Here is a 26,707-nt window from a genome sequence, read left to right on the forward strand (position 1 = left end):
AGGGAACCATTTGCACGCACATACATAGGATTCTTATAATCACATACCTGGAAAGTTAAAAACATTTGTTTGAAATCAAGAGTTTATCAAATTATAGCCAAATGCAATCTGCAGACCAGGGGGCCCATGTACTAAGAGCCGGCAAGCACAAGTAGGCGGGTGCAGATGCGTATTTAATTTGAGCTTCATGTGCGCATCTTAAATGTTGCAGGCTGTGTATTAACTGCGGAGTGTTGAAAACTGCACCCGTGCATCTGAATGTGGGCTGGAGTATTTAAATTAAGTGAATGCGTCGAGCATCATAATAGTGTCCGCTCAGGATTTGGCTGAAGGGGGAATTGTTAGCTGTTGCTTGAAATCCTGGCACCGTATTCAATACCTCTTTCACACACAAATGTCTCTACTAAGCTGCCTCAGAGACGTTAAATGCATTCTTTAAAATACCCGGTCACACAGCATGAAATTGTACAATCTGTGCCAGTGTAGCATGAGATAATACATCCCATGAGAAACTGCACCCCATGAGATAATGCACCCCATGAGATAATTCACCCCATGAGAAACTGCACCCAATGAGATAATGCACCTAATGAGATAATGCACCCCATGAGAAATTGCACCCCATGAGAAACTGTACCCCATGAGATAATGCACCCCATGAGATAATGCACCCCATGAGAAACTGCACCCCATGAGATAATGCACCCCATGAGACAATGCACCCCTTAAGATAATGCACCCCATGAGAAACTGCACCCCATGAGAAACTGCACCCCATGAGATAATGCACCCCAAGAGAAACTGCACCCCATGAGACAATGCACCCCTTAAGATAATGCACCCCATGAGAAACTGCACCCCATGAGATAATGCACCCCATGAGAAACTGCACCCCATGAGGTAATGCACCCCATGAGAAACTGTACCCCATGAAATAATGCAACCCTTCAGTGCCGCTGGCTTCACCACGCATGCACATGTTATGTGACGTTCAGGGGATTCACTTTAGCGTAACTATACCTGTGAGAAACTGTGTCCTGTGCAATTGTGCACCCCTACTTTATTATATTAATATTCACATTAAGCTGTTTGTTTTCAATAAAATGTGTTGTTTTATTAATTAATGGGTTATTCCTCTTCCTGCTTTTTCTCTCTGTGTTAGTAATGTAAACAATTCATGTGATTTCCATGGCAAGAGACTAAAAAGTTCACGTCTCAATGTATTTTTATTCCTTCTGACAAAACAAATTACAATGCTTTTTTTTTTTTTATTAAAACAGACAATTGTTAAAAACAAACGGCATACACAAACATACTAATACTAATACATGTATTTCATTAGCTATTCAGTATGCTTGGAATAAAGCATCACATTTATTACTGTTGTCAGCGACTGCATTTAAAAAAAGAAAGATTTAAAAAAAGCATTGATCTCAGCCTCTATTTACTGTAATTTTATTCCACGGGGCGGGGAGAATGGAGACAAGAGAGGCGATGAAAAAATCCATGGGTCAATAGAAGCATACCAAATTTAGTGCAATTGATTGGTGAATTGCAATATTCTATTTAAACTGGTTTAATTGAGGTTTAAATCTGAAAACGAATCTTCAATAAGACGGGACAAAAAGGGTCAAGTGCCTCATGATTTTTCATGGCTGGCTGTGGTCCTAGTGTTCTTATGAGTGTACACATAGTTTTTTGTAGTTATGCTTTGGAAACATAAACATCTTCTGGCTCGGGTGTCATGAAGGAGAAGGTGGGCATTTATTGGAACACTAAGAAGTAAACCTTCATAGCCACCTAACTGCAAATGTGTAACCATAATGGTAAACAAAACGTTGCATTACATTAGGCTGCTAATGTAGTAATGATGACTGAAAAATATGTGTTTGCCCGTCGTTCTGCATTTATCACAAAACAAGTTTGAGTGCATTTTGCTTCATTGTTTGTATTGATTTAATATTTGTTATCATGACTATTAAAACAGCTTTTCTGAGGAGTGCAGTATCTAATAGCTATTAAAACACCTTTTCTCACAAGTACAGTATCTCATAGCTATTAAAACACCTTTTCTGAGGGGGTGCAGTATCTCATAGCTATTAAAACACCTTTTCTGACAAGTGCAGTATCTCATAGCTATTAAAACACCTTTTCTGACAAGTGCAGTATCTCATAGCTATTAAAACACCTTTTCTGAGGGGTGTAGTATCTCATAGTTACTAAAAAACCTTTTCTGATGAGTACAGTATCTCATAGCTATTAAAACACCTTTTCTGACGAGTGCAGAATCTCATAGCTATTAAAACACCTTTTCTGAGGGGCGCAGAATCTCATAGCTATTAAAACACCTTTTCTGACGAGTGCAGTATCTCATAGCTATTAAAACACCTTTTCTGAGGGGTGCAGTATCTCATAGCTATTAAAACACCTTTTCTGACAAGTACAGTATCTCATAGCTATTAAAACACCTTTTCTGAGGGGGTGCAGTATCTCATAGCTATTAAAACACCTTTTCTGAGGGGGTGCAGTATCTCATAGCTATTAAAACACCTTTTCTGACGAGTGCAGTACCTCATAGCTATTAAAACACCTTTTCTGACTATTGCAGTATCTTATAGCTATTAAAACACCTTTACTGAGGGGTGCAGTATCTCATAGCTATTAAAACACCTTTACTGAGGGGTGCAGTATCTCATAGATATAAAGCAGGTTGGCGAGAGTTCAGCTGCGTGAGTAGTCAGCACATTGTAACCAAAGTGTAGTTCAGAGGGTTGCAGCTCCAGTTTTTCTGCTGACTAGTCGATATGATTGGCTGTTTAGCTGTGTTCTTATACTCATGAATATGCATTTTACTTCTATTATTGTGATCAGCTGTGAGGCTCCTTGCAAATGTTGCCTTTAATGTTGTAATTATTGTCATTAAACCATCTCTATGATTGTTTACAGAGGCCCTTCATAAACCAAATAAGCCACATAAATGCAGGCACTGAGTCAGAGACATCACATTTTTCCCCCAAGGCTATGTGTTTAAAACAAAATTAAATATGTATATATACATTCTTGATATAAACAAGATATCTCATTAAAGGCCATGACAAATGGCATTTTTATGTTATTGCCATATCTACCCATGATACAAATACTGTATGTCATGGCTTTTCATGTCTTATCTCTAGGGTTCTGGAAAATTCACGATATCACAAATTTCACGGAAATCGTGTATTCGACTGCCTACTGTGAAAAATAGGCATTTTATTTTCCTTACAGTATTTTACATTACTCTTCACCTCCCCTGTTAATTTCATACTTTTATCAAGTAGAAGCAGCGCTACAGCAGCTGTATACAGTCCGGCGTCAATGCCATTAGTTACTACGGCAACAGGGTCATGATTGGTGAATTCCTCATACTGGACAATGACATTTTTACATACTACTACAATTACACAGTGTGTATAAAGAAAAACACAAAAGCTTGGGTTTTATCATTTCAGGTTTGCAGTACATGTTTCTCCTGTGTTTAACATTGTGAGATTAGATGCAGAAAATAGGATATGGAAATTACAAGGCCATTTTAATTAATGTGTCAACACAAGTTTTAAAGTTTTACAAAACTCGAAAATGTTGCTGAATTTTCATTCAAGTTGTTTTTACAAAAATCTATTTTGTCTGCTTGTTACTTTTGCAGCCAACACAGACCATTTTAAACAACCATATACAGTAATTTTCTATCTGGAGAACACACTCACACAAGCACACCTTTTTAAAGCCCGACACTCATTTATGCCAAGACCCAAGTGGTGCAAAGTTAAGCATATGCAAGTAATGGAGAGATTAGATGCTGATATCAACATGCACAGGCGCATCTGGTCTGCATATGTAATCAGGAGCATCTCAGAGGTCAATGAGATGCTAATGACCTCTCTCCATATTCCATGGAGCACCTTGCAGAAGAGGCATAACAACATGCACAACTCTTACTACACAGCCCCCCAGGAGTGTATGATCAAAGTGTTGTGAAGACTGGAGCTAAATCAAGGCAGTTAATGTGTTCCCCATGTGTGACAGACAGACAGGCAAAAAAAACACGATCAATGCAAAAAGATCCCCATATTTTTTGAACGAGGACCCTAATTACACTATGTAACACAATTTTTGTTCCTGGGTAGTAAGTGTTATTTCCTAATTGCTTATGCCTCAAAAGTATAGAAAATGGCTATTATCCCCTACAAACTTTGCTTTTGTGACCAGGACAGTGATATTTCAAAATATCACTATTTCCAATGGGAAAACTGGCAAATGTGTGTCTTTTTGTTCACATAAAGTCAGAAAAAAACAACATATGAATCCAAATTAACATGTTGCTGAAGCTGACACCCTGGGATCCTTCAAGAAGCTGCTTGATGAGATTCTGGGATCAATAAGCTACTAACAACCAAACGAGCAACATGGGCTGAATGGCTTCCTCTCGTTTGTAAACTTTCTTATGTTCTTATGTTCTAATACAAAAATGACTACAAAAGATTTAGAAGTGAGTAGTTTTTCGAGATTTATGATTATACTGTATTTACAGTATAATCGTAAATCTCGAAAAACTACTCACTTCTAAATCTTTTGTAGTCATCTTTGTATTACTTTAGTATAAATACATGTTAATTTGGATTCATATGTTATTTTTTTCTGACTTTATGTGAATGAAAAGACACACATTTGCCCGTTTTCCCATTGGAAATAGTGATATTTTGAAATATCACTGTCCTGGTCACAAAAGCAAAGTTTGTGGGGAATAATAGCCATTTTCTATACTTTTGAGGCATAAGCAATTAAGAAATAACACTTACTACCCAGGAACAAAAAAAAATTAATAATAATTGTTACACTGTGTTATGTCAGGGTTGGTTTGTGTAGAACTTTGCCTCAATGCTATAACTCATTTACTGATCAGGGGTCTGAAGAGCAATGTGTTTCTTTACTTCTTTCTTCCACCCACCCAACCTAAGCCACAGATGTTACCCAGATACTGCTGGGTAACATCTTAGAAAGTCTTTGCATGGACTAGTTGGGGGAACTGACCAGTAGAGATTTCTGAAATGCAGTGAGGTTGGTTTTACTCCCTCACAGTGTGTCAAGGACCGATCCAACGATCACTGCGGGTCCCCAGACAAGATCGACATGGATGTGATTCCAGTGGATTTTTATGACTCACTGTGACAGAGCGCAAGTGAATCCAAGTCATAAATCTCCTTCCCGATTTGTGAGGGTGTTGAATAACAGGAACAATGTATCCCAGACTGGATGGGTTGGCAATTCATTCCAGGGAAAGTCAGAAGTCGGCCATTCAGAAAAGGTGCGGAGTCACAATACCAGAAGTCATCGCCTTAATGTGGTAGGTGATGTAGCAATCGCGGACTGGAGGAAAAGCGATTGCACTTGCTACCAAAGGGGGCGTGACTGAAGGTATGTCAGGGGATGTGGTGAAGAGATCTGTTCCTATTGTAATGGTTATGGAAAGACCTCTGAAATGTAAACTATCGTGAGTGTTTTCATGTTGTTTCTGTCTGTCTATTAATAATTGTAATTGTAATTGTCATTGTTAGATGGCTAAACTATCCGGGAGCTGTCGCTAAAAGCCAGCACCAACCCCGGAGCACACTGCACTGTACTGTTGCAGCATTAGAAGCATCAATCAGCACTTGCACTAGGAACACTCACTTTAGGAATTGTGATCGTGTATGTGTTTAAAGTACATGTAATTATAATAAGTATTATTTCAAGAATGAACCTTGTGCGTTTTAACTGTGCAATACTATTATTGTGTATTGATAGTTACCATAGACTGTGTTGTGTCAATCATTACTGTGCACTGTGCACTGCATCACCTCTACACCTGCGCTCTGCAAACCACTTTGCCACACTCACCCACGCTCCAAATGGCACTACATTATATACGGATGGAACGGAAAACTTATGCCAACTCTCACTGTACTAAATAACAATCTAACTGCAATTTGTTAATGTTGCAGTAATGACAGCTTTCAGATGTTCTGTGTTGGGTTGTTTGTATAAGAAGCTGCATTAGTCAGAGTTACTCAGCAATAGTTGTTTTCCTCAGTGTTACAGCAGCAAAATCAAACCAAACAGGACCATTACACAACCGCTGAGATAGCAAAAGTCCTCTAAGCAATACCCTGATACCATGATGCCAAAGAAGCCCTTATTGTGAAGAGAACCTATCAAAATACAGCAGAACAAAATGATTACTACAAATCCAGTCAAGGGACCAACACAGGAGGCACTTTTTTACACAGAGAATCGTGAGGGTCTGTAATCAACTCCAGTAATGTTGTTGAAGCTGACAACCTGGGATCCTTCAAGAAGCTGCTTGATGAGATTCTGGGATCAATAAGCTACTAACAACCAAACGAGCAACATAGGCCGAATGGCCTCCTCTCGTTTGTAAACTGTCTTATGTTCTTATGTTCTAATGACTTTACTATGGCCTTAGTACTTTTACAGATTTATTAAGTGCTGTTCTTTGCAAACTGTTCTGCTGCTCTACATTTATCAAATGTGCAAATGTGTAACATCATGTTGCATTTTCAGAGGGCTTGATGGTTACAGAAGCGTAATCAAATACCCCAGTTACTGTGCTTGACAGGCACGTGCATGCATTCTTGATCTGATTTCAGCTGACACTAGAAGAAGAAAACTCCTCTTTTACAGAAGCACCCCTGGAGATGCAAGGGCATCCGTTCACACATATAATTCATGTTGCATGTAAATACACATGATCAGCAAGATAGAAATCTCCATGATACAAAGAGACAAGCCCATTACTCACACACTGACTAATGACAGCATACACAGGGGAAACACAGTGATCTTTTATTAGAGATGTAAGCTCTCTGACTGCCTTCGACTGACTGCCTTTGACTGAGAGTCAAATTCCTTTTTGACCTTTAGAGTACCCTGGATACCCAAGCAGCAAAATATTTTCAACAATTTCACTCATAATTCAAATATTTACCGGTGTGCTAGGGATAAAGCTCATTGTATAAACTGAATAATAAACTTGTGAGCTTTACATACAGAATTAATTATAAGGCTAAATAACAGCAGATTTGTACAATATTTAAAGATAAGCTATAATGCACAGTAAAGCAGTTGGATAAGTCAACTAAACACACCTTGTCTGAACATTTGTAAACGTGAACTCAGTTTCTTTTGGTAACAATGGAGATTACTGTGTAATGCTGGGATATTCACATGTTTGACATAATTATTCTCAAGTAAAACACATCTCTTGCTAGCTAGTAGTTGTATATTATTTGTTATTATTGTGTTTGCTGCCCTGTAAGGTGGAGTGGTAAAACAAAATGCTTCTCTATGCTGCAGTACTGTGATCTATTGCATTAAAACTATAGCTGACAGCCACCTCAAGTTTACAAGTTAATAAACAGCTGTGGAGCGCAGTCGAGAAACATATTCAGCACATTATGTTTCAGCAGATTTTGTTTGAAATAAAGTTTGTTTGTTGTTTCTCATAGTATTCACAATATCAAGCTGGCAACACAGAATGGCTACTGAATACTTTGGGTAGGGAAGAGAGCTTGCATTCTATTCAGGAATTCAACTTTCTTTAGAGTTTGTTTAAGATATAGAACCTGAGAACATCTATTAATGGAGCATGCCATTCGGCCCTTCAGTGCTCATCTGGTTCCATGTAGCTGATTGATCTCAAAGCGTAAAGGATCCCAATGATCCAGCTTCAACACGGTTACTGTAGGCAACCCATTCCATCCCCTCACCACTCGCAGTGTGAAGAATTGTCTCCTGTCCTCTTTCTTAACCCTAACCACGCTTTCATTAATAATGGTGTCCTCACATCCTGGTGTTTGTGCTGCACTTAAAGTATGACCTTTGTCAACTTCAAAGCTTTGAAAGACTTCAATCAAGTCCCCGTAGTTTCCAGCCTGTCTCCGAGACTCATTCCTTTAAGTCCTGGAATTAGTCTGGTTGCTCTTCGTTAGACTCTCTCCAGGGCCAAAATGTCCTATTAGTAATGTTGTGTCCAGAATTGAATAGAGTGTTCTGAGTGCAGTCTAATGATAACATCCTTTGATGTCTGTCCATTAGAATCCAAGCAGTTGTGTTCTGGTCTAGCTCAGTTGATTGATTGTGTGTGTGCGCAGATCAGAGAAGAACAAAAGCAACAGCAGAACCCATTTATGGAAGAGAAGAACTAAAACCAGCTTCAATTCAAAATACAACCAATTTCACCAGTTAGTTTTGAGCGCACTGTTTTACTGAAGCTGCATCAAAGCTTCAATAATCAATTTCACCAGCTAGTTTTGAGCACACTGTGTTACTGAGGCTGCATCAAAGCTTCAATAATCAATTTCACCAGCTAGTTTTGAGCGCACTGTGTTACTGAGGCTGTTAAGCAGGGTTTACACTGCACGTTTTTTACAATAGGGAGAAGCAGTCCACTCATACTTACCGATTGAGCTACGATTCCTCACTATATATCAGGGATTGCAAGCTACACACACTACACAAGATATCTTGTCGCTGACTGCGCCTATTTTCATTAAAGAATCATAGACATCATTTGGGATAATCGTGGACTCAATCAAGGATGCCATCACTGTTGTCTGTGCATTGTTTTGCACAGAAAAAAAAAGAAGAAAACACGGAGACGATCCATTTGGACGCGCAATTGTCTTAATAGACGTGGCCAGTATGGACTGATGATGCAACTCAAGTTGAGGTGCAACCAAAATAACAAAATCGAACCTGTTCAAAAAGCACAACACTCGCTCATAATACAAACTATTTATTAGATTAAAAGATGGCATGGGACATTGGCCGTCAAGCGAACTTCATCAGAATATCAAATTCTAATGAATAATTTGAAGACTTTTAAACTAATAAATATTTTGTACTATGAGTGAGTCTTGCATTTTTTAACATACTAGAATACAACTTTAATAGTAGGCTACTACAAGTTTGTTATAGGTTTAAATATGCAACAACATAATCTACATTCTCTCTATTTCCCACACAGACGCGCACCCCTCCTCGTAGTTTGAATAAATTAGCAATACAAGCATACAGTAGGGGTTTGAAAGGGATATCGAATACGAGTGACTGTAGAAATTGATTGCCAGGAGAGCACACATTACCACACACATTATCTGCTTTGGCACTAACAAATTATAACAATTAATTTACTTACCAGGTACCTTTAATGAGCGATCATGATAGGAAATGTGACTTATGTCAAAGAGGGGCACAACCTTTCTCTTCGTCGCTATTGTTGCTAGCTTGTCCTATTGGCTGCTGGCATCATTCGTCAAAAAATGGACCTGTAGCCCCTCACACACCTCACAAATTGCCTTGTAGGGGACTAAAGTTTTCTGACATGTTAAAAATTTGTCGGGATGTCGTAAAATTGTTGGGAGATCGCAGAAGCTATTAAGGGGTATCGTTGACCCTCTCACAATTATCGACCGTTTTGTCCCCAACAACCTCAATTTGTCCCAGATTTTAAGAAATTAGTCACCGGCTCCTCAGCTCGTCAGTGATCAGCAAAAATCAAAAATCAATTTCAGCAGCTAGTTTTGAGCACACTGTGTTACTGAGGCTGCATCAAAGCATCAATGTGTGCACAGAAATAACGGAGAACAAAAGACACATAATAGTTTTGTTTTTGTAGGCAAGACAGACACCACAATTAAAGTAAAGCAACAGCAGACATCTGTGTGCTGGTAGAATATGAATCACATAGCAGTTTGATATAGCACTTTGGGGACTGTGGTGTGGATATACTAAATGTCCTGATACCTTCACAAGAAGACTCCACTTGAATATTCATCATGAGAATGTCACCTGGAATGCAACCCACACCGCATGAGGTATGCTCATTAAAACATCTCTGCATTGTGCTACTGTTCACGTTTTATTTGTGTCGAGAAACAGCTAGGCCACAGCTTAATTAGTCCCTGCTAGTCTCTTTTGGCTTGCCTTTAATTTGCTCTGTTCTCATTGGTAATTAAATTAGATCAACCCAGCTCAAAAGTGACCCTCTTTTTTGTTCTTCTTTAATGCAAAATTGACAACTTAAACTGCTGAATGCTTAACAGGACTGCAAATGGATCACGTTGATTAGTTCTGAGTTCCCCAATAGTGTTCTTAAATGAATACTAACTCAACTTAAAAATATTTTTTATTACCTTGTGTTAGCATTAGAAGCATTATCTCAGGAAGTGTTTACAAGATAAACAAAAGGAAAAGTGATAACAAGATAAGTGATGCTGTGATCTTCACATAAACAAATTTAAAAAACAAAATCCATGTCCTCAAGAGTCAACTTTAAAAAAAGATTTCATACAAAATTATGTTTTTAAGCAAAACTTAACTCAAACTTAGGGGTGTTTTTTTTCTGTTTTCTACGAGCTCACTTTCCATTTTAAACCCTGAACACTGTGGGACACCCCCTGCCTCAGCCTATTGCCCTGAGAGTTCAGACTGATGAAATCTGCTTATCTGTAGAATAATTCAGATTTGAAAAAAACTGTAGTATGTACAGTACAATCTCATAAAGTGCAGAGCTGTGTTTCTTCTGAATGCAAGACAGTAAGCTGTGCAGTGGGTGATCCACCCCCTGTTTCTAGTGCAGTGCTGCCTCTATAAGCTCTATTCTTGCCCTACTTTGTTCTCTCAAACATATTCTTGCTCTGTTCCAGGTTGCTTTACCTCTTTGTAAAATGTGGTTGCTGAGATTATTTAGTCACTGCGTGCATAACTGTACCATGTTACGTTTCCTCTCTCTGTATTTATTTTATAATGCATATATATTTTGTCAGGGCAACTTCTCGAAACACCATACAGTTCAAACAAACTGTGATACAGCTATCTGAATGGTTTGTATCAGACAGTGTTGTAAAAACGTGTGACCAAATGTAGGGAAATAAAGTATTTTCTGTTATGCTGAGATATGGGACAAAAGTTCATGCACTTTCGGTCAGACCACCATAGCCTAACCACGAAGCTAGCTGAACAACAACAGTGGAACAGTGATAGAAAGGTCTGAAGAAAAGCATAGTTCCAATGGTCTTACCCAGTGAGCGATTTGGAGAATACAGCTCCTGAGGAGGACCTCCAGCCCTGCCTTGAGAGAACAATCCTGGTGTGGAGGTGGATCTGATCAGTCTAATGCTGGTATCCCATAAACTAGTCTCACTGATATTTTGTGTATAAAGAAATATTTGCAATAACTGTCTGTTGTCTATAATCATGCAATGATGGAATGAGTGTTATTAAATAAACGATGTAATTTATTTGGTTTTCCTAAAGAAGTCTGTCGTTGTTTTATTATTATATATTTATGACATAAAGGCATTGAATGAGTCATACACAATCCTACACAAAGGGATATTATAAGTTATTAGTTAAAAACAAAACAAAAAAGTTCCCCTTAAAATAAAGCATAACTGTGTAATATAGTGATAATTATTTAAAACAAATATTCTGAAGTTTTTCCCATACCTGATGCAGCAGGTGTTACTTACTAGATAACTGACTGCAGTGCCAGTGAAGAGTCTCAAGCCAAAGGCACATAATTAAAAGACATGGTCAGTTATCTGAAAGGTAATCCCACTGATGTGGATATTAATGGTGTTGTGTTATGATGACATTAGTTAAATGTGTTTTTTACAGGGTTCATTCTTGTGGTTGCATGGCTGTGCCACTGGAAACTATGCCACTGTCACAATGATTTACACAGGCATAGCTTCTGTTAGAAGCCAGGATAATGAGTGCTCTGCCCTGAAACATTGTAACACAGTCCCTCTGTGCTAGCTTCCAATTTATACCACCAAAATAGAAAAGAAAGCTGAAATATTGCTGAGTGTTTGCTTAGAATAAAAACACATTAATAGTACATTATTTTTGAGGGCTCCCGAGTAGCGCATCTATTAAAGGCGTTCCGCGTGGAGTGCAGGATGCGCCCTATAACCTGGAGATCGCAAGTTTGATTCCAGGCTATGCCATTGCCGATGGGATCCTAGAGGGCAGCGCACAGTTGCCTGAGCCCCGCCCAGTTAGGGAGAGCTTAGGTCAGCAGGGCAATCCACGGTTCACTGCGCACCAGCGACCCCTGTGGCTGATAAGGCACCTGCGGGTCTGTAGTGGAGCCATTCAGATCTGTGTTGTCCTCCGGCACTACAGATCTGGTGGCTTCGCTGTGGATCTGCAGTGCGAAAAATGACAGGATCACGTTTCAGAGGACGCATGTTTCAGAGGACGCGTGTTTCAGCCTCCATTTCTCAAGTTGCTGGGGGGTTGCAGCAGTGAGCCGGGATAAAAATAATAATTGGGCATTCCAAATTGGTGAGAAAACAGGGGTAAAATTAAAAAAAATAATAATACATTATTTTCTCTACAATACAACAATGCTACAATATTTCTTAACCCTGGATGAGACAGGCTTTTATAGGGTTTCCCTAATGTGGCCAGTCCACTGTATATATGCTGTGTTTGTTTCTAAGGCTATGAAGCTTATTTTGTTCCCTGTTTCTTAAGCTTTTATATTAAGTAAGGATTTTCTAAAGAGGTCGATACAATTCCATTTAAAAGTCCTCCAGGCAGGCACTAGAGGCTCTCCAGCAGTGTCTGCAGAGGATTTTTTATTTGTAGCTTTGATTTCCCTTCCATTTTTTATTGAAAAGACACCAAAGGTAGGGCAGTGCCCCCAGTACTAACACCATGCGTGGACGCTGGTTAATCTCTGGCTCAGTAAGAAGTTCCCTATTTAGAGCCGACAGCACGGAACAGACCCCAGTGTTACCTGATATCCCCCGGGTCTTCTGTGACCAGCACGTCAGTCTTGCAGCTTGCCAGGGGATTAATGGAGAGCTCCACTGGAGGGACCACGAAACTCTTACTGACCGGCAGCCACAGGCCCTGCCCGAGGCTGTACGTGGATCTGATTGAGACAGGAAAAGACAGCTGTGTCTCAGCCACTTACTTGCACTCTTATCTGTTCAAGTTAGGCTCAAAACTATGGTCTCTAAAACTTCTGGTCTCTATAGGAATCTAAAGCAGTCTAAAAGTAAACTGAATTTGATGGTCTTAAAATCCACATGAAAAAAGCATCACACATGTCAACACAATGTGCAGAGCCTGCTTCTGAGAGTAAATGGCAGGCGGTGAGTGAATGTCTCATGACTTTAGCCAGATCCATTCATTTAGTACAATATATATATTAGACCCTGATAATGGATTGACGTGATACAGCCATCTGAAGAGCTTGTATCAAGTAATTTGTATCAGATGTGTATGATGTTAAAATAAGACTAGCCATGCTGTTTAATTATTCTTATGTTTTATGTAGTATACAATAGGGTGCTGGTATGCTGATTTCCATTTCAATGTAGTTCAGATTGAAAAGAAAGCCCACATATGAGGTGGATCTCAGCTTGAATCTCACAGCGCCATTATACCATATTCTATAGCCATTTCAAAAACCAAACTAAGAAAAACATATAGCTCTGCAGCCACATGAACAGTGTGCCTTATGATTGCCGTGAGTCATGATCTCTCCTGCATAAATATTTCAAACAAACAAACACAAAACAAATAACAAGGTCTAAGATGTAGTGCATTAAGGGCTTGCTTGAAAAACTGGATTCAAATATATTTTCTTTTTTCTGCTGATTATATCCGATTGTGAAGCCCCTTCTTACATCTTCAGCATGATTACACAATACATCTACACATCTCTACCTTTAATTACAGGCCAATACATATTAATACATTGAAACACTATCTCTAAATTGACTGTATCAGGACAATTTTGAACCTACATAAGCTTTTATTGAATTTGCCTTGTGAGGTTGTTGCTTGTTTACATTGCATATTGGCCTTGAACATAAACTGCATTAGCCCTCTGGTAAAGCAGTTCAGTTTCACAGTGAGGTGTGTGAGAGGACAGTCAGGTAAAGCAGTTCAGTTTCACAGAGACATACTTTTTATTGGTAATACTGCTAAAAATCAAAAAACAATACATTCTGCTAAAACAATCAAATTTATTTTATATTAATTTACAACAAACGCTATACATACCATTCATTGTCAGTGTTGTAGGCAAACACCACACACTAAAGTATTGTTTACCATTTTATTCCATTGATTGGCGTTTAGGTATTAGGCCATGTAACAGGGAGAGATCTGTGCTGACTCTGCTGGCGTGTTCACGGGCTGCAGGAAGAGGGCGGCAGTCGCCCAACAACCGCCTGTGAGTCATGGCAGTGACACGGGGAGGTGGGAAAGTGTGAGTGTGGACTTTCCCCCTCTCTGAATGGCCGAGAGGCGGGTCTTGGGTGATTGTCGGTCCTATAAAATAACGCTCCGTTGTTTCCTCAGGTCTGCCCACTTAGACGCGCTAAGTTTTAAATCTCGCAAGCAGCGTCTCCAATAGAAATGTAGGAATTTGCTGCCACTCAGTAGTTGGGGTGGGTTTAAAGTATTGAGAACAAATCAATGATAGATAGAGGTGGGGGCATTGCCCATCTGCACAGGAAAAGTAATTTGTGTTTGTTTTTTTGAAGTTAAATGTAGTTCTTTTTTCTTTTTTTAAATGGGAAAGGGGTGGTCATGATTTTGTCCATTACATGAGAGTAGATGTTAAAAGTTCATGCTGATCTGAACTCGACTCTCGCCAAGATAAGCCCCAACTAAGATGTAGCTTTACAGTAAACTGATGTGATCCATCTGCATCTCCATCCATTTTGTTTCTTTCCATCTGTTGATGTAGATATCCCTCTGCCTGGTGTTGATGGCTGAAGTGCGATGTTGGCTCCAGGGATCAGCTTATTTTGCCTCCCCAGCGCATCAGCACACACAACGGCTGTGATGCTGGCTCCGGGGATCAACCACAGTGCGGTCTCCCCAGCGCATCAGCATGACAACTGTCTGGATTGAGCTAAGTAGGGTACATCTCTGGAGTCTTCAAGTGGGCACCTTCTGTCCTCTGTGTTTCATCACTAGCCCACAACACCTCAAAAGGGCTCAACAATGATTCTGGCGTCCCAGCATCACCTCCCTCCGTCACTGTGACAGAAATATGAGTTCTTGTGATAAATCTTCGAAACCCCTCTGTCCCCCACTCAGCTCGGCCAAGCTTACTTACCCATACATCAGCGATGTTTTCTTTCTATTGTGCTTGAGATCCCCATCCAGAAACAATCCGTCTCAACCCCAGCCAGTTGCTGCTACTTTCTGCTGCTTCTTATATGTTCTTCACTGTGCGACACAATTCTTGGCCACTGAACCTGACATCTCTGAGAAACCAGGTTGTAGAGTGTGCCACAAATTCTCAACTACCCACCTCCACTGGGTAAACTTGGACTCTCCATCCTCTCTGTTCTGCTTCAGCAGCTAGTTGAGCGTACCGAAGTTTCAATGTCTCACACAATGTCTGGTCGAAGGTTAGTGGTGGCAATCTCAGGTGGAAAAATAAGCCATTGACCAACATCTGCCAGCATCTTCCAGTTGTCCTGGGTGAGGCTTGGTTTTAACACCTTTTCTGGTGGTTGCTCTCCTGGATGGAGGAATATTGTCTTTTGTGTGTAATTCTTTTTTGGAACTGATGGCAACTTATTGGTCAGGTTATGCTTGTCTTTCAATGCTAAGGCCAAACATTGCATCACCTGGTCATGGTGCCAAGTCAACCATCCTTGGCTAAGACCCACCTTTCAGTCAAAATGTGCCTTAATGTTGCAGGTGATGAACACAAAGGACATCATATGTTGATCTGATGAGGAAACTGATCCTGCTCTGTTACATTGTCCATAGGTCTTGCCAGCCAATTTAGTGTTGTTCCACATTGCTTTCTCATCCATTCTCCCTGCTTGGCCTGGGAAATGGCCTTTACCCACCTGATCCTCTCCTCCTGCTTTTGCACCTCGTTGACTACCACAAAGTGAATTGAGTAGCCATTTCCAGTGTTTTTTTGGCTGTTTTTCTGATATACACTGATTTCATTTTTTTTTGTATCAGGGGTATTTTATCATTTTTTTAACACAGAAAAATAACCTAGGTTGTGTCATATACAGTGTAGAATTTATTATAATAAAACATTGACTGTATTAAATATATAAATTGTACACATATGCACTGTTTTTATTTTGTATGTATTCATGTTTGTTCCAGAGAGTATACAGAAACCTGCTTTGTGGATTTTCTAACAGAATACAGAAGGTTATTTACTATTGACACCTTTGAAAACAGTATGAATAACCTTTCATTTAACATTACACAGGCAGCATGTTAGATTCTTACCCTTATCACTTAGGTTTGAAGGCACTGGAGAGCTTTGACATGTGGGTGACATCATCCTTCACAGATGAACCATGAAATTAAACCCAATTCTAAATGACTGTGGATATTCTGGTGAGCTTTTGCAATAAGTGTTTCTTTATGTACATTAGATATGTATACCATTTCAATTACTGTCGAAATATATACCAGCTGATACAATCCTGCAAATTCACCAAAAAACTACCTTTAAAAAAACACCTGCAGACAGACATTTCAACCTGAATCAGGATGTGCAAGCTAACAACAGGTTGTGTTGCTGTGAATCTTATTACAGTAGCAGCAATCCTGTCAATATCCATACCTGAATATCTTCTCTGGAGCCTGTTCCCCCGTGACCAGGTCATAACCTCGTTCCAGCGTTGTGTACGGCCAGGGGCTGCACAGAGAGAACACTATGAACTGGGAACAGGACTGTCAGTGGAAACATGGGACAAGGTACATTCAACTAGCCTGGCATCTCCACAATGGCAAGCTTATATCATGAGCCCTTACTACACATCAATACAGTGAAAAAAGACAGACAGAAAGAAAGAAAGAAAGAAAGAAAGAAAGAAAGAAAGAAAGAAAGAAAGAAAGAAAGAAAGAAAGAAAGACCTATACCTCTGAATGTTTAAATGTTTTAAGATGGGTTTGTTAGGCTGTTACTGTAGTAAAATTTAACACAACTAAAACACATGTCTAAGGGACTGTTTCTGTTTTCAATATAAACCAGGAGCATATCTTGGAAACACCCTTTTAACACATGGAGGAAGGAATTCTAAGGTGTTTTGCAAGGATCTCATTTTCCCAATCTACCATTAGCGCTAAAGGTGCAGAGACCGAGTTGTTTAAGTGGAAATATATGTTACACTCTGAACAGCTGCCAAGGACAGGGGAAAGAGCAAGATACCTGATTCCTCTAGAATTCATGTACAATGTAGACTAAATGTTCTGGAAACACTTCAGTTTAGGTGTAGCTATACATATACATATTGTACGCTTTTTTCACAAAACTTACACAGTATCTCAACTTTAGGCCTCTCTTGTCTGTTTTGTAATGATTTACCTATTATGGTCGCTAATATTATTGTACTAAGAAATGTTGATATTGCACCACTCTTTTTAACTACAGCGTTATCCTCTACGGGTTGCACTGTACAAGACAAAGGTGAAGTGCTTAAACCTTTGCTATTCCGTGCTTAAAACTCTGTATTCCATGCTTAAATTCCATGCTTAAAACTCTGCATTCCATGCTTAAATTCCATGCTTTAAACTCTGCATTCCATGCTTAAATTCCATGCTTTAAACTCTGCATTCCATGCTTAAATTCCATGCTTAAAACTCTGCATTCCAGGCTTAAATTCCATGCTTAAAACTGCATTCCATGCTTAAATTCCATGCTTAAAACTGCATTCCATGCTTAAATTCCATGCTTAAAGCTTTGCATTCCGTGCTTAAAACTTTGCATTCCGTGCTTAAAGCATTGCTATCTCATTGTAAAACTCCACATTAAGCCATGGTGTCTAGTCTGCAATTGAAGTGATAAGTGAGTATCAAAAGCAGCTCAATGCAGTTTAGTGTAAGGAATTGGAGAGCTTGTAAACCAGGACTGAGTTGAAAGGTCACTGTCCATTGACACATGATTTCGATGGAATGTGGAAGTCCCAGGCAAGCTCAAAGCCAGTTAAAGAACATATTGAGAAAAAACATAACTTAATATTTGCAAAACAGAACCAAGAAGCACTCTGAACGATATATGTGTTCCAGCGTAATTGAGCTTCTAAACATGCTGCTCATACTGCATTGTCCTTACCCTTCATTCTCTCCCCAGTCGCTCCTCACACAAAGATGTTTATGCACAGGATCAGGGGAGTAGCCTTCATGACAGCTGCATTCACCTGAATAGAGGACACCGACAGGAACAGTCATTTATCTGAGCCCAAAATAAATTAGAGATGTCTTTATTCGCTGCCCTGTTCATCCATCAGGCAAGAACTCTGCCCAGTAATCATTTCACAACCTGTTCTCTTTCTGAGCTATTATCACTCCCAAAACCTTCCTCTGTATCCGTCATGCTAATACATTCTTCATAACTTAAATCTTAATTTAATAAACTGACTTTTATAGAGAAATGGCAAGATTCTGATGTATGCATTTAGAGGAAGCCTGGTGTTGTACATTTTCAATGTGTCTACCAACACAAATAAAACAGCTTGAAGTCTTTTTTCTACACCCCCACACCCTCAAGGCTGAAACACTGTATGTTCCCACAGAATCCTTTACGCCTTGTTGAAAATCACAAACAAAGCTTCTTATTTTTATAGGATCAAATCACAAGACCAATCTATCTACATGATATAATAGAATAGAATGCACCCTTGAGTATCAAAACCAACATACTGTTGCAATAATAACACACACTGGAGTTGTCAGGCCTGGCTCACTGCTGAGTAGGGCTGGGCATATAAATGGGTTCTTAGCTGTACAACTATGTATCCAAATCACCATCTTATAAAGGACCACAGTCAACATTAAAACATCTTCAAAAGAGAGTCTGGCAAGAGACCTACTGCTTTAGAATAATCCACATGCTAAAGTACTGCCAACACCTCCATGTATTTTAACTGGAGAAATTACATTGTGAAATTGTGATGGTATTTATTGGATTAACTATTATTTACAAATACTGCCTTTTAAGACTTCAAAGTTCTCCCTCTTCTTCTTCTTCTTCTTCTTCTTCTTCTTCTTCTTCTTCTTCTTCTTTGAGGCATTGAAAGCTAATGCTACATACAGTATATACAGCAGCAAATCTAACAAACAGTGTCCTCTCTTCTAATCAATTACTAGAAATACAATTTGGATTGGACTTCTTTCCCACCTTGAAGGGATGTATGTTAAAATGAATGTGCATAAATCACATTTAGCTAACTTTGTGTTTGATCATTGGTCTGTAGTTATCCATGACTCTACATGTGTGCATTAAAGTGATTGAAGCTAATGAAACAGCTCCATAAATCTGACCGGCTGTGCGCTCTGATTTGTTTTATTGCTCTCTGATGTTCAGTTTTGAAAGAAACATGCTTTATATTTCAAAACACGATAGATGGTACTCCACTTGGTTAGAGAAATCTCCGTTTGCAAGCCATGCTTTCATTAGTGCTTTGTAATTTCACCTGGTGGGTGAAATTGTTCTGACTTTTTCAAATGACTTCTTTCCAGTCATTAAGATAACAATACGTAGAAACGGAGAACATTCTTTAACCTAATGTAGTATCAATATATTTTTAAAATGAAAAATACTGCACATTTGAATGAAAAGAATTAGAAACTACGTCATTCCAGCCACAACATGTGTGCATGCATGTGTCTAACAGGATACACGCCCATCATCATGCATTCTTCCTTCAAGTCAATTATGGACAGTTACGATATATGATGTATCTGTAAGGGATTATCACAGAGTATTCTAACATGTGCCTTTTAGTTTTTGAAAAGCCAGCTAATGATGTAGTGTATGTGACAGCACCTTCATGAGATATTCTCAGTCTTTACATGCACTAATATTACAGATTACAAGTTCTCGGAGCGTTGGAAACTCAGAAGAACTGATTTACGATCTGTCAGAAGCTATAATCTGTATAATGCATAAAGAACAGGCAATGGCCTCATAGCACATATGGAGGATCTTGTTTTCCCCCAAACAAGAGCTTATTAAGGAGCTGACTATCCTCAGGCTTGTTTTTTCCCCCTTCCCTTCCCTGTTGAAATGTTACACTCATTAGAAAGAGTTTTTATTTGCTGTTTTATTATGAATGCTTTGAATGCCTATGTTTTCTTGGAACTGGAGCATTAATTACTGACAGATGTGGTATACAAAATATATATTCTACAAAATGAGAGGAATCCTAAAATGCTTGCCAAGCTTCCTGTGGGTATTTCAAAAGAACAGAAGGCCAGGGTGAGTGTGCCTTTGTGGTAGTAAATAAAAGGTCTCCTGACCTTCCCCCTTCTTCGGCGCTGGCAGCTCCCCTTGGTGGGGTTCCAGCCACAGTACTTCCGGCTGTGATGCGGAACAGCGGGCAACCCCAGGCGATGCAGAGTGGCAGGCAACCCCAGGCGATGCAGAGGCATCCTTGGGCAAAGCAGGCTGGCATCCTTGGGCGAAGAGAGGCTGGCAGTCAGGACAAGCTGGGGTGCGGGTGTTGGCCCTCTTTTCGGCCACTGCGGCCGGGAGGTTCTTCCCCATGCTTCCCTCAGCAGCCTATGCAAGGGCTGCTGAGGACTGCCAGCATCTAGTCCTGGTCCTTCTGGTGCAGGGAGAGGCAGCTCCTGCTCCTCTCCCCCTGATGGAGGTTGAGGCAAAGGAAGCTCCAGCTCCTCTCCTCGTGATGATGGGGGAAGTGATACCAGCAGGCATTCACCCTCTGCTGGTGGGGGAAGTGATACCAGCAGGCATTCACCCTCTGCTGGTGGGGGAAGTGATACTAGCAGGCATTCACCCTCTGCTGGTGGGGGAAGTGATACCAGCAGGCATTTACCCTCTGCTGGTGGACAGGGACCCAGCAGGCATTCACCCTCTGCTGGTGGAGGAGGCAGAGACAGCTCCTGCTGCTCTGCTCCTGCCGGTGGAGGTGGTGGAGGCAGAGGCAGCTCCTGCTGCTCTGCTCCTGCCGATGGAGGTGGGAGCGGCGTGTAGTCTCCTGGCGGTGGAGGTGGGAGCGGCATGTAGTCTCCCCTTGTTACAGGAGACTGGTGCAGCTCTCCCTCCCTTGCAGGAGACTGGTGCAGCTCTGGAGACAGCGGTGGGAGCTCTGCCTTTCTCTTCCCCTTTCCCCTTCTCTGCCACCTCCTCCCCTTACTCTCCTGTGGCAGTTCCTCCTCTCCTTCCTGGTAGGGGCAGCGCACCACCGGGTGCCCAAACTCCCCACAGGCAAGGCACCAGCCCTGGTCCTCCAGACCGCCGAGGAACTCCTCCAGGTCCTGGTAGCCATCTCTCCAGTCCCAGCCTTCCATGTTTTTTTTTTTTTTTTTTTTTTGTTGTTGTTTTGTTTTTTTTTTTTTTTTTTTTTTTTGACAAAACACCTCTCCTGGTCTGACGCTTGGAGGCGCTGTTATCCCACTCTCACACCACGTGTCACAAAGACGGCCGGAATGGGTGGCATCAGACCAGAAGCAGGAAAATAAATACACACAGAGGTGGAGTTTGGTGGAGCTGAGCAAATGGTCTCGCTCAGCATTTAATGAATTAACAGACAGACAGAAAATAAACGGTTAGAACAATACAAAAATAGGACATGGCACTGGTAGCCAAAATAAACAGAAACAAAAACGGACTAAGCTTAACTAAACGGTGCGTGGACAGACACACTGACAAACACGGTGAGTTTAATAAACAAGTATCGTGCTGGTCCCACCAGCACGTAATAGCAATTGATATATTTAAGTTTCTCCATCTCTCGCTCCCGTTCTCCACTCACCGAACACCCATCCGTGAATATGTGACAACGTGCATCTATCTATATATACTGTTGTGCTGGGATTCAATTACCTATTAATTATTCACTTGAATCCCAGCACGTGAATTAATAAAGTGCAATTCCCCGTGCTCACATATTACTACATTTTACTTGCACGTGAAGTGCTGTGCAATCCTCGTGCCTAAATACACATATACATTTTAAAACTCGTGTTACACAGACCCGTTTATATCCTGTGTACCAATGTCTATACACCAACATTTTAACACACCACACGCAACACATAACAGATAATATACACAGGGGCGGGCACTTTGTCACACAGCTACAAAAATAACATTGGATGTGTCTGGAGAGAGGAAGATCAATGTCACACAGACATACAGATCTGCAGTAGAATAGCAAAATAATCAATTTGGGAAGTGAACATCAAAAGGAAATTATATGAGGCATTGAAAACAGGAAAACTGTATATGGAAAATGATTATAATTGCATCCAATTCAGCGCAAATAAAAAGTCAACTAACTTATTTAAATTTATTTTATGAACATAAAAACAACTTTTTTTTATTTAATATTAAATATTTAAAATTAAAAAATATCAATGAATTAATCAAATTAATTTACAGTTTATAACACAATACAACACATTTAATTAAATTTATTGTAATGCCAAATAACCCATCTCAGCTCCTTCATACTACAGTGTCTATGGAAAGTCTATAACCCCTTTTTTCATGTATCTACACATCCTACCCCACAACTTCCAAGTAAAAAAAAATATTCTAGAAATTTGTAGAAAATTAATTAAAAATAAAAACTGAAATAGCTTGGTTGGATAAGTGTCCACCCCCCTTGTAATAGCAATCCTAAATTATCTCAGGTGTAACCAATCACCTTCAAAATCACACACCATGTTAAGTGGCCTCTATCTGTGTTAAATTGTAGTGATTCACAAGATTTCAGGATAAATTCAGCAGTTCCTGTAGGTTCCCTCTGATGGGTAGTGCATTTCAAAGCAAAGACCACCTGATGACCCCTGCAAAGTGCCGTGCCCAGCCCATTCCAGTTGGTTGCCATGCTGAGGCGATAGGGAGGCCACACTTTGGCAGATCCCTGGAGCCAGGATCGCCGCCATTGTGTATGCTGCTGTGCCAGGGAGGCCACAAATATGCTGATCCATTATATTCAATGAGAGTATGGAACCTGTGAGCACCTCTATTCCTTGACATCTTCTGGATGAGGATAAGCAGTGTCTAGAAAGTGTTTGTCAAACAGAGCGCCCTGCCCTTTCATTATGGGTGACTCTGTTTTAATACATTTCATAAAGTTTCATTTTGGTAACCATTCCTTTTGTACATTATACAGTATGTATTATATTGTCATTATGTAACTGATAGGTATTGTTTAGCATTATATGGCAACTATAATACACCCTGGATATTTCACCATTCAGTAATTTGGTATATTTCCTCCTTTATTTTCCTTTAGTAATTCACTGTTTTTAATATGAAGAGATATGTACTGTGTAATTGGTATTACCATGTAAGTATGGGGTAACACTACCAATTAACAGTAGTAATTAGTAGTAATTCCACATTGGGAAACATGTTCACCTCTATGTGTGTCATTAACACAAAAACATTAAAGGATACATTAAATATTAAAATTAAATCAGTGGATTATCACCAGACCAGACAAAAAGCAAATTAGACGCTTTTTAACCAACCTAATGAATAAATACAAAGAATGTATGCCTTCCCAGACACAAATCAAGGAATCAAAAGTTAAAATAAACACATAATGAAGTGTCTTCTGCTCATTCCTTTAACCCTATAAACCACAAACAACAATAACGACATTGTACTGGAGAAAAGCAAACAAATCCTTAAACCACAATCTGTTTGGAATACAGTTTTAAAATACATTTAAAAAGACACAATGTGCAAATAAAAATATAATATATATATATATATATATATTATATATATAAGATATATATATATATATATATATATATATATATATATATATATATATATATATATATATATATATATATATATATATATATATATACATACACACACACACACACACACACACATATATACATATATACACACATATATACATACACAGCTCTGGAAAAAATTAAGAGACCACTGCAAAATTATCAGTTTCTCTGGTTTTACTATTTATAAGTATGTGTTTGGGTAAAATGAACATTTTTGTTTTATTCTATAAACTACTGACAACATTTCTCCCAAATTCCAAATAAAAATATTGTCATTTAGAGCATTTATTTGCAGAAAATGACAACTGGTCAAAATAACAAAAAAAGATGCAGTGTTGTCAGACCTCAAATAATGCAAAGAAAATAAGTTCATATTCATTTTTAAACAACACAATACTAATGTTTTAACTTAGGAAGAGTTCAGAAATCAATATTTGGTGGAATAACCCTGATTTTCAATCACAGCTTTCATGTGTCTTGGCATGCTCTCCACCAGTCTTTCACATTGATTTTGGGTGACTTTATGCCACTCCTGGCGCAAAAATTCAAGCAGCTCGGCTTTGTTTGATGGCTTGTGACCATCCATCTTCCTCCTGATCACATTCCAGAGGTTTTCAATGGGGTTCAGGTCTGGAGATTGGGCTGGCCATGACAGGGTCTTGATCTGGTGGTCCTCCATCCACACCTTGATTGACCTGGCTGTGTGGCATGGAGCATTGTCCTGCTGGAAAAACCAATCCTCAGAGTTGGGGAACATTGTCAGAGCAGAAGGAAGCAAGTTTTCTTCCAGGACAACCTTGTACTTGTACTTACACGTGAATATATAAAACATATAGGGCTCTATGCAATAATATTTCTTATGTATTCGTAAATACTGTTCCTTTGTAGAATACTCTTTTTCATGAACTATCGTAATTTTACCTCAAGTTTAAGAACAGTATAAATTACTGCTCATTTTACAGGAGAGATCGGAGTTTGAATCTCTTTATAAACAGATTCTCAGTGCCGAAATCAAGATTTAAAACTTCCAGAAGTAAAGTAAACAGTACACTGTAAGAGTGTAGCGCGAACAGATCCTGGGCGCAGCACAAACAAACCAAAACAGAATCTAAAAATGGAAAAAAAACAGAACACTTTTCTTTGAGTCCATGTATATTTTAGTTGTGTAAAGGAAATAAGTACAGTACATACAGCAGGCTACAGAGGTAAATACTTTTCGGCGTGTTTCATTTCTCTATGTGCTACATCAGTAACTTTAATTTCTAACCAGCCCTGTTTAGTATTGTTCTGCACCTGCCCCACTCCGCTGTGCTGTATGAGACACTGCACTGTGCTGAGACTGTAGGCAATCTGAGAAAATACTGAATATTTATATTCATGGTGAAGAGGATGTTCAGAAGCAAAAACTGAAAGGTACCAATATGGAATTGGAGATTTTGGTACAAGCAGTACTTGTAACACATGAAGATGTGTTACAAGCTCGAAATACATCACCAGGACAAATTCATAAAATATGGAATGTGTGGTGGCTTCTTAATAAACAAATGCACCACTTCAGAGTTTGTAGTCTCTAGGTTGCTATACATTATGACGCATCATCCAGTTACTGTGCTTCGCATATTAGTTCAACTTCTTATTTAGTATAGAATAATTCCAGGCATATAGGGCCCAATATTCGAACGGTTTGCACACCGCACAGAGGGGTATGCGCATCGCAAATGGCTGTTGTGCTGAAATCGTGCCAAGTTGCCAAATTCAAAACGTCCTTTTGCACGTCACAATCCATTCTGCGCTGTGCAGAAATAAAATGTATGCATCGCGCAATATGAGGGGACAGCATTAACTCCGCGCACACTACCATTCCAGCACTGACTACAAACAGGCAACAATGGGAAACGTGGGTAGCATGCAGTGTGTCCATCGACATGTGGATGTGAATGATGCAAGGCACACCAAGCAACAGCAACCCCGACATAGGTGAAGATATGCTGAAAGGGTGTGCCGGCCTCGGCACACATATGAGGAGCTCAGCAATGAACAAGTCGTGTCCAGGTATCATCTCGACCAAGACAGGACTCATCTATGTCACATGCTGCATGATGACCTGCCAGAGCAAACCTGCACAGTCATGCCTTGTCTGAGCAATTGGTAGTGTCTGTCTGTATGTGTATCCTGGCTACCAGGACCTTCCAGAAGGTAGCAGGTGAGACAGGTTCAGAAACCGCTTTGCTGCGACGGGCTGAGGAACATATTAAATTCCCCATTACCAGAGCAAATGGAGAAGATAATGCTTTTTTTTTTTTTTATGAGGTAACGCACCTGCCGCACGTGGTAGGTGCAATTGACCGCACCCATATTGCTATCTGGGTACCTGTTCCGGTTGTCCTGTTCTATCAGGATTCCAGTTGTATTTGGAATAGTGAGAAATTTGAATAGCTATTCCATGCCATGTAAACAAGGTATTCTGAATGAATCCGTCCATATTCTGGATACCAGTATTCTGAAAATGTGATACCAAATACCCACTTAGTATTAGGATATTATCAGAATACTAGCCCTTTAGACGCCTTATTCAGAAAACCAGTTTTTTTTTTTCTGGACACACGAGTCGTCGTTTTATAATCTATAATATGTAAGACGATGGCTTGTTTGCCCAACAAAGCTTTTGCAAAAACTGCACAAATATATTAGTACGTGTATGAGCCCAAACTGGCTGCCGACTATGCAATATCTTCCTATTTTGTTTTATTTTTAAGTTTTTTCGTAGATCAACAGTCAATACCAGGATATATATATATATATATATATATATATATATATATATATATATATATATATATATATATATATATAT

The 26,707-nt window shown here is 39.5% G+C and overlaps 1 protein-coding gene across 2 annotated transcripts in view; it reads right to left on the minus strand.

Moving 5' to 3' along the window:
• Positions 1 to 26,707, minus strand: part of LOC121303624 (astrotactin-2-like) — a 728,767-nt gene that overhangs the window by 385,600 nt on the left and 316,460 nt on the right. For both annotated transcript variants that reach the window (XM_041234419.1, XM_041234420.1), the window contains 3 exons: positions 18,173 to 18,257; positions 16,682 to 16,756; positions 12,848 to 12,985 (listed from right to left, as the gene is read on the minus strand). In XM_041234419.1, coding sequence (XP_041090353.1) covers positions 12,848 to 12,985; positions 16,682 to 16,756; positions 18,173 to 18,257 — 298 coding nt within the window. The remainder of the gene's footprint in view (positions 1 to 12,847; positions 12,986 to 16,681; positions 16,757 to 18,172; positions 18,258 to 26,707) is intronic.

This window comes from Polyodon spathula, chromosome 34 (assembly GCF_017654505.1).
Source record: "Polyodon spathula isolate WHYD16114869_AA chromosome 34, ASM1765450v1, whole genome shotgun sequence".
NCBI lineage: Eukaryota > Metazoa > Chordata > Actinopteri > Acipenseriformes > Polyodontidae > Polyodon > Polyodon spathula.